We start from the raw sequence: 9,909 nt of genomic DNA, 5'->3' as shown, positions 1-9,909 counted from the left end.
CTACAAAACGAAGCGATTGAAAGAAAGAGAAATATGGCGGACAAAGAGAAAATGGTATACGATTCTTCATCGTCTTCTCGTGATCAGAGCAACGTAGGGGAAGAAGATTTGATGGCGTTCTATGGGTCCGAGTCCGGGTGGGTCGAAGCCCGTACCCATTGCGATCATTTGGATACACTCTCAGCGGATCTAACCCACATTCCAACACCAGACACTCCCTGTAACAGGTTCCACATAAACCCTAAACCCCAATCATTTACAACCAACTAACATCTCGCGTCATGCCAAAATCGATTCAAATTTCTTCATATATTAACACGTCTGTATTTGTAAGTAATCAAAGTTTTCAACAAAAGGTTTACAATTTACTTCGATTTTGAAATTGAAAGCTCAACCTCTTTCGATATCAAAGCTGAAGTGCTAAAAAACTTGATATCAAGTTGTAGAAAATTGGTATTTGAGCTTAACTATGTCTTATTTTGGTTCTAATGGATGCAATTAGGGCATAAAACAGTTCAATTCTAATTATGTACATGGTTTATAGTTTGAATCTATGATCAGAGAATAATCAAACCAATTCAAATTACAAACTTCAATTGATTAGAAGATTAATTTTTTTTGTTACATGATTAAGGTGCCAACATCCCACTGAGAATTGGATGTGTTTAAGCTGTAAGGATGTTTTGTGTAGCCGATTCATCAACAAGCATATGCTAGAGCATTATCAACAACAAAATCATAGTGTAGCACTAAGTTACAGGTGTAATAAAAAAACAAATTCTTCATAAAACCCTTTTGGGAATTTATAATTTCTAAAAGTATTTTTTTTAATGTTTGTTTCTTGTTTCAGTGATCTATCAGTTTGGTGTTTTTCTTGCAATTCGTATTTGGATGCTCAGGTTATCCTTCCTCTTCGTTCTGTTCATGAAACTGCTTACATATTGAAATTTGGTGAAGCTCCACCATTTCGGACTATTGAATGCTTGGAAGTAGGAGATAACAAAGTAAATGGCTCCACATCAGGAAATTAGTAGTCTTTCTTCTTTCTGTGAGGATGATGTTATATTCAAAATCTTGTTTTATGCTTCTTTTATATGAAAGAATCTAAAAAATTCTTGCATGGGTTTTACTTAAAGAAAGAAAATGATGTGTCTTGCCATTTTGATTGTGTATTACATGGAGTGAGGAGAGCATTCATGTCTTTTGCACACAAAATACAAACACAAACATTGTTGATTTTTTTTTTGGATGGGACAAAAATATTGCAATTTTTGTTCTGTAGACATCGGTCTTGGTCTAAATAATGTTTTGTTTATTGGAAAAACCAAACAAATTTATACAATATGAAAATGGATCTTATATTTTTTTCTGTGTGCTTACAAATCTTACTTGTTCAGAAATCGGAGATGAGATATTGGAGGAAACTAAACAAATTCATACTTTAAAAAAAGAGATTTGTTTAGTTTCCTTCAATTCTCACTTCCAAGTTAAACATACTCTTGTTGAAGGTATACGTTTGCAAATCTTTTTGTGTGTTTGAAAATCTTACTCGTTTACAAATCGGAGATGAGATATTGGAGGAAACTAAACAAATTCATACATTAAAACAGGATTTGTTTAGTTTTCTTCAATTCTCACTTCCAAGTTAAACACTCCGGTGTATTGGTGTATGTTTTATGGTTTTCATTATATAGCCTTTAAATGGGTCACAAGTTGTGGATGAATTCGTCAGTCAAAATGCACAAAGTTTGTTTTGACACACAACTTGGGTTCTGTCAGAGCCCTTGTTGCTTTATTGTTACTTTATGAACGGTTATGTACTTATGTTCCTACTACACGACATCAACTTTTATTTTTTATTTTTTATTTTTTTGAACTTGATGTAGAGAGAAAAATTAAAGTTTTATGAATTTTAAAGTAGTTTTTTGATGGGTTTTTTTTACTATTGCTTAACTACTTAATACGGCTGAAGTTGAACATTTTTTTTGTTATAATATTCCGATCATTTAATATTTTGTAACCACCAAACAATTTATTGTAATTTTGTATTTTATCCCCTCATCTCAATATTAGTTTATTTTATCCTTAGGTTATAATCGACAACTATTGTAAATATAGTAAGAACATAAACGAACAAACCTAGGTAGTAGGGCAAGTCGGTCAAATCCACAAGGTGGTAAAGTTTATGTTAATAGTAGTTAATTAACTAAACTATGAGTGCCAAATGTTAAAGCAATTATTTGAATCCAGTTAGAAAAATTTGAAAGTTTTATAATTGCAAAGATGCCAAAGAACACAAGAACGAAATTTTACTACATATAAAAAGAATCTAAGTGGTTATGAAAGTCAACATCTTTTGATCTCGAAATATGAAAAAGTTAAAAACATGATATCAAGGCCCATAATTAGAATTTGAGGTTGTTTAGGTTAAAATTTGAATAAGCATGCTTTAATTTTTGTTGCAATCAATGAAATTAGGCATAAGACATTTCAATTCTATTTAAGTCCACGTCTATGATTCAAAGATATGATCGCAGAAAATTCATACAAGATCAAATCCCAAACTTCATAGCACTAGTTTTGTATTTTATTGATGATTTTTTTTTTCATCTAGTAGGTCATTGTATTGTACAACCGGTGTACATGATACTTCAACTCTTCAAGTGTAGGGTATCGAGGGTCATTCCAAAGTTTGTTATAAGAATAGCCATTTCAAATGAATGCATGAATTATGGTATTTGCTTTAATAAGTTGGTGTTTCCAAAATGCTCATATTCATATAGTAGATTTCAACCATATAAAGACAAGATATTTTTTTTATTATACTAGTAAAGGCGAGTTATTGAGGCACATGACATTGTGGTTTTCCAGGTAGAAATGTTAAAGAAACAGGGACCTTTAGATACCAAATTTTATGTTGTTTAAGAGGTGTAAGTTGATTACCCTTTTTTCAGTCCGAACTATGGGGCACTACTTTTTTTCCGTAACTAAAACTTATTGACACTTTCAGCTACAGTCTAATTAATTGGTCATGATAATGTGAATATGTGATTAAAGCCTTTGATTTTAATTAATGTTGCCTATTACAGAAGAAATGAAAGCTGAAAGCTACATACTTTTGGAGTATAGATACACAATTCGGGTGACAAGTTAGAGACACCAGAAATTAAACTAATTCCTCTTTCGCCTCCAATTATCCTTCAGCTTTTTGTTGATGCTTCAAAGCAAGCTAAGTAAGATTGGGGTGGTGGTCTCGAAGAATCACTTTTAGCTGCTTTATCTTGAGAAACAAACACCAGATAGTGGAATAGCTTTTTTATTATAATTTTGGAAGAAGTTAAGAACCAACCTAGTTTATCCCACATCCCCACAATTACAAAAGAAAAGGAGGGGCATAACTTTTTAAAAGGGAAATCTTCCTTCTTCGGTCCTTACCTGTTCTTTGTTTCTCAATTATATTTGGTTGGTTTAAATTTTTATATATGGAGACTTTCACTTTTTTATTACTTTTTCCATAAAATAGTAAAAACAAACATGTATTAGTTAAAAGAGCTGAACCCGTTAATTTATTAGTTAAAAGAGCTGAACCCATTAAGAAGTTGGAGATGAGGTACTGGAGAAAGCTATAGAAGTATAGACTGCACTTAATAGTTATGGATCGAACAAAACCATTGTTTCAATGGATGAAATACATCTAATATCATGGAAGTAGTAATAGATATTAAATCAAACACCTATCGATCATACATCAAAGTGGCTTTGGCCTAGTGTTATGATGAGTTGATGGATAAGTCGTCCTTCAGCCAAAAGGTTTAAGCGTAGATTTAGAACTAGAATAATGTGTGCATATGTAAGTCATTTTAAAAAAATAAGATCATATATACCGGGCACCGGCTATGGATCACATCCAACTTGTAACCATCTAATCTAACTCTTGGTAAACTAGTTGTAAACCTGCACAATACAACAAGAAATAATTTTTAAAGGTGCTCGATTTGGTTTAGTTTTTGCATAGAACCAAAAACAGATTGAAAAAATAGTTAGTTTGACCAGAATAGTTTATATTTTATGAAGCTTGACGCTTTTGGTCCCTGATGTTCCTTCGCCGCCTCTTACTTCCGATTAAATACTTACAAAAATACCTCTATCCCTCAAAAAACTCACCCGCTCGATCGTCTCTCACCACCACCGTAGAAACCATCATGAACGTTCTCTGCAACCCTAAATCTTGTTTTCCTTCCCTACCGTAGAATTTATCCTCCACTATACAACGCCATTGTCAAAAATCGTTTCACATCTTCACTACCTTGAACAACTATCCTCAAACCTAGATGTCAGCTTGCCAAAGTTTTTTTTTTTTTTTTTTTTTTTGTCTGTGTGATGGCGTTTCCCCCAAACCGTAGGTTTTCTGTCTTCAAACGTTCGTCCTTATCCGGTGTTGTGCTATAGGAGGTTTCCATGGTCGAAGGATGAAGGTTTGAGACTATTATCGGCTATACTACTATCCCCTTTTCTTCAACACCATAAAACGACCGTTCAGTTCCCACCATCTCGTCCAAATTTCCTCTTGTGAATTCAGTACCTTTTAAATAAGGGGGAGAAAAGAAGATCTTATGGTGGGAAAAACTAATGGCCAGGAAAACAGTGTTTATATTGACAACCCAGGTGAATATCCTCTTGCATTTAAAGGTATATTTGTTAAGGGTGAAGATGTTGGTTCGACAACAATTTCTTCTATTTCTTTTCAACCAACCACATGAGTTATGGTCCTTTTGGAGTTGAGTGTGGCCTTCCTTTTTTTCCTTTGATGCACACGAGTTTACCATTTCTGGATTGTGTGTTCGTTATGATTCCGAGTCTAAAATCCCTGGGATTTTTGCACACGAGTTTACCATTTCTTTTCAACCAACTATTTCTTCTATGTGCCAAGACCAAAGCTCAATTGCTATATATGCTGAACCAACTAAAGGTATGTCCTTACGCTAGGTTATAGCCCGTGGAACCACGATTACAAAAAGAATTAATTTTTTATAGTAAAAAATTATAATTATTAGTCAATTATTTTAAATGAATTATTAATCAAGAGATTTATATTATTTAAGTAAAATTATAATCGTTGATTCAAATAAATATGTGAAATCATTTTTCAAGATATATGAGAGTTTTTATTTGTGAATTAATGAAAAAAATGATGATATTGTATAATGAAATGTTAAATTGATTATAAAAATAAAACAACCACAATAAGTGAAGTAAATGAAAATTAGTATATAGCAAATTAGAAAATTAAGTTGTTGAAGTGAACATGTATGAAAAAATATAACAAATTACAAATGAAATGTCCAAGATCATGGACCAATCCACTTGTAACAACCCAAATTTTACAAAGAAAATTTTTCATTTTAATTAATCAAACCGATTACACATTCCATAGGTTTTCAAAACATTTGTTTCCAAATCACATTCATTACATCATTGTTGTCTTTTTCTGAAAACATCAGAGAGTCCCAAAACATCCAAAAGAGAGGTAGAGTACGCGCCGCGTCATCACGCCTTGCCCTTGCCCTTAGGCTCCAAAGTACCTGCAACAATCAACAACCTGTAAGCGAAATGCTTAGTGAGTTCCCTAAAGCATACCACACACAATCCACACAACACATATCCTGATAGCCATAAAAGCTACACACATAACACATAAGTCATGTATACATAAAATCTATAATAGTGCCATGGGCTACCCCGCATGGTCTTTACCTAGGACTGCCATGGGCTCCCCCGCATGGTCTGACATCCAATGCCATGGGCTACCCCACATGGTCTTCACCTAGGACTGCCATGGGCTACCCCTCATGGTCTTACATCCAATGCTACGGGCTTCCCCCCGGGGTCTTCATACAACATGCAATCACATATCATAACAAACACAAGATATCTATCACATCTACCATAATCACATAATGGGCCGGCCTTGGTGCCTTAGACCCATAGGTATGGTGAGAAGACTCACCTGACACGAATGCTGAACTAACACTTTTCGACTGAATATACCCCACGAGCTGCTCCAACTCAACTGCCTAAAGAGCGACATATGATAACCAGTCATTACCCTCAAAATCCGCCCTGGTCCACTTCAGTTAAGATCGACTCAACAGTCCATGTTGACCCTAACTCGCCGAGTGCAACTAGTGACTCGCCGAGTTTTAGGGAAAATATTCTACACGTCGAGTCACCCAGGTGACTCGTCAAGTTGCTCCTTCGACTAGCCGAGTATACGGCAATCTTCATCCGACTCGCCGAGTTGTTCATCAAACTCGTCGAGTTTATGGCAACATTCATCGGGTTCGCCGAGTTGTTCATCCAACTCGCCGAGTCCATGTCTATCTTCATAAGACTCGCCGAGTCACCCTATGCGACTTGTCGAGTTCCTACAGATCTGAGGCCATGCAGACCCATTTGAAGTCATGCAAAGCTTCCAAATTACAGATCTAAGCTTCTAAGGTACGCTTCTCACGTAAAGTTGAAAACTTTACGTGAATGTAAGGCTTTTAAGCTCTAAAATAGCAATTTAAGCTTAAAATGGAGTCATACACTTGAGGGGAAGGCTCATGCTAGGCACAACTGATAAATTTATGCATCTAAAGTCCAAAAGGAGTCCAGATCTGAAGTTACAACTTCAGATCTTGGCTTAAACTCAAAATCCCTTTCTTAGATTTCATGCAAAAGAGGGTTTTAGGTGGAAGTGAGCCAAAGAGTGGCCTAATACCTTCAGGGAGTGCTTCACAAGGGTGGATCTTGAATCCCCACGAGTTCTTTGCTTCCTCTAGCTTGCTTCCTCAAGTGTTCCCTTCACCAAGTCCTTCCTTCAAGCTTAAACCCACTAAAGATCACACACACACGAATCAGGGTTTTTGGAAGATGAGGAGCTGTAAAGGGAAAGCTGGGGGAGGCTAATGGCCCCTTTAAATAGGGAGTATGGCACCGAACTTAGGGTTTCATCTGCCAGAATCTACTTGTCGAGTGCCTTCCTGGACTCGACGAGTAAGTCATTAAACTTCGCGGACTAACCCGCTACTACTCGACGAGTAGGGAAGTCAACTCGTCGAGTAGATCCTTCAAAACTTGAACGAAGCAATACTAATATTAGTACCTGAGGATCAGGGTGTTACACCACGCCACAAATCTCATTCTCTATCATGCATGAGACATGTTGCAAACCTATCCTTTACCCCATACGGTCAAAAAAATCATCATGAACGTGCTCTTCATATCTGCAATCCAGTGCATGCTCACAATGGGATCCTTCTTCCCAAATATATATGTGGTCCCATAAGCATGAAACTCATGGAAAGATAACTCATAAGCCATGGGATAATCAGCCCTCAGCTCGTTGTGGATGGCTCTCAGGCGCTCATCCATCATAACTATTAGCTCCTTCCTAATCGTGTTGAACATACCCGACATCCTCCAAGACGATCCTTGAAAACTCCGCAACAATCAAATAGCGGATCTCCGTATTACCCGATCCAGAACAAGAGTCTAAACTTGATCCTTAACCATCTCCATGTTCGGTCACGACCATGCTGGAAACACAACAATAGAGTCAAAACATGTAACACTCCAATCCAGGTAGTTACCCTTTATGCCCTTGAAATGAAATTTTATTGCAAATTGGTCCCTTCCATACGTTGGGTGTACTTATGAGTATGTTTAGCGTACTAAGGTGGAATTATCACGAAGGTGAGCCACGTATGCGGGGCGTACGAGTTGGTATGCGGGGCGTACGTGGCAGATAGCCAAAACCCTAATTTTCGGACTTGTGACCTATTTAAGCAACCTTTCACCATTTTGACCATACCCTAATCAACCTCCATAGCCTCATTTTGTCCCTTAACCCCCAGATTTCCTTGTGAGTGTAATTCTTGAGCTTAAGAGGGTTTTGGTGGCCTTTTTAGAGAACATTAAAGAAGGAGAAGGTGGTGATCAAGTCTTGAGTGGCATTGAGCTTCTAGATCCTGCATCAAGTTCATATTGAGGAACTTCTGGAGGTATAAAGTCATAACCTTGTCATCTCTTTTGTTAGTTGAGCTAGGGTCTTGCCATGGAGTCCCTTTTTGGTTATTGGACTTTCTATTGTGAGTTGAGCAACTCCAGAGACTAAGATGGTTAGATCTGAGCTTTTTAAGTATGCTAGATGCATAAAGGTGCCATCTTGAAGATTGTCTATATTCCATGCATGAGTTTGAGGTCTTATATAAAGTCTTAATATGAAGAATTAAGTTTTGGAGTCCCTTATGGCATGCAAGGGCATAAAGTTGCCAACTTTATGCCTTAGAATGTCTTAATGAGCTCAGATCTGAATTTGGATGTTGAAATCCCAAGCATTAAGCACTTAATGGTCGTGGTGCTTAATCTGCTTGTACACTGGGTGTAATATTATGTACGATGCGCGTACATCCAAAGGGCTTAGTACGCTAAGCATACTGGAGTGGTACGCTAGGCGTACGTACCCCAGTTGGGTTTAGGCTTCGTGTGGGCTTGTAAGCTCTTTGGGCCTTATTCAGTTTTGGGCCTGGTTTCATAATGGGTTAGTGGTACGATTATTTTGTTTGGGCCATAGTTGTTTTGGTTGGGCCTTATTGGGCCATGTGGCCGATTAATAGTTTTTATCTTGGATCTTGTGGCCAATTAATAGTTTTTAGAGAACATTCAAGAAAGAGAAGGTGGTGATCAAGTCTTGAGTGACATTGAGCTTCTAGATCCTGCATCAAGTTCATATTGAGGAACATTTGGAGGTATAAAGTCATAACCTTGTCATCTCTTTTGTTAGTTGAGCTAGGGTCTTGCCATGGAGTCCCTTTTTGGTTATTGGACTTTCTCTTGTGAGTTGAGCAACTCCAGAGATTAAGATGGTTAGATCTGAGCTTTTTGAGTATGCTAGATGCATAAAGGTGCCATCTTGAAGATTCTCTAGATTCCATGCATGAGTTTGAGGTCTTATATGAAGTCTTAATGTGAAGAATGAAGTTTTGGAGTCCTTTATGGCATGCAAGGGCATAAAGTTGCCAACTTTATGCCTTAGGACGTCTTAATGAGCTCAGATCTGAATTTGAATGTTGAAATCCCAAGCATTAAGCACTTAATGGTCGTAGTGCTTAATCTGCTTGTACACTGGGCGTAATATTATGTACCTTGCGTGTACATCCAAAGGGCTCAGTACGCTAAGCATACTGGAGTGGTACGTTGGGCGTACGCACCCCAGTTGGGTTTAGGCTTCGTGTGGGCTTGTAAGCTCTTTGGGCCTAGTTTCATATTGGGTTAGTGGTCCGATTATTCTGTTTGGGCCATAGTTGTTTTGGTTGGGCCTTATTGGGCCATGTGGCCGATTAATAGTTTTTATCTTGGATCTTAGGCCCATTAGTAAAGAAAAGACTTTTGGGCTATCATGAAAGGACTTAGGATAGGTCTTTGGACTCTTTGACTAGGTTGAATTATAATCTTAATTTAGGGTTATTTGTATTATTGTTCAGTGTGAGGTATCAGACTGCTAGGCGAACAACTTTTGTGTTCAACAGACTGAGGTGAGTCTTCTCACCATATCAATGGGTCGAAGGCACCAAGGCCGGCCCATATTTATTATGAAGCTTAATAATAGTATGTGCAGTAAATGTGTTATTTGTTATGTAAAGACCATGGGGGAGCCCATGACAGATGGTTAAGACCATGGGAGGAGCCCATGGTCCACGGGCGTAAGACCTAGGAGGTAGCCCATGGCATGCCGGATGAAGGCTATGGAGGGAGTCCATGACATCCTTATGTGTATGTTTGCATGGCATTATGTGATTATATGGTTGGGTATGTTACTAGGAACTCAATAAGCATTAGCTTACAAATTGTTGGTTGTTTCAGGTA

General features: G+C 37.4%; 1 protein-coding gene across 1 annotated transcript; it reads left to right on the top strand.

Moving 5' to 3' along the window:
• LOC111920557 (uncharacterized) lies at positions 1–1,120 on the top strand. Its single transcript, XM_023916141.2, has 3 exons — positions 1–227; positions 635–760; positions 851–1,120. Exons 1-3 carry the CDS (start codon positions 34–36, stop codon positions 1,029–1,031), a joined length of 501 nt encoding a protein of 166 aa, XP_023771909.1. The 5' UTR covers positions 1–33; the 3' UTR covers positions 1,032–1,120.
• Positions 1,121–9,909: the final 8,789 nt, after the last annotated feature.

This window comes from Lactuca sativa, chromosome 9, assembly GCF_002870075.4.
Source record: "Lactuca sativa cultivar Salinas chromosome 9, Lsat_Salinas_v11, whole genome shotgun sequence".
Taxonomy (NCBI): Eukaryota; Viridiplantae; Streptophyta; class Magnoliopsida; order Asterales; family Asteraceae; genus Lactuca; species Lactuca sativa.
This window is presented reverse-complemented; position numbering and strand designations above follow the sequence as displayed.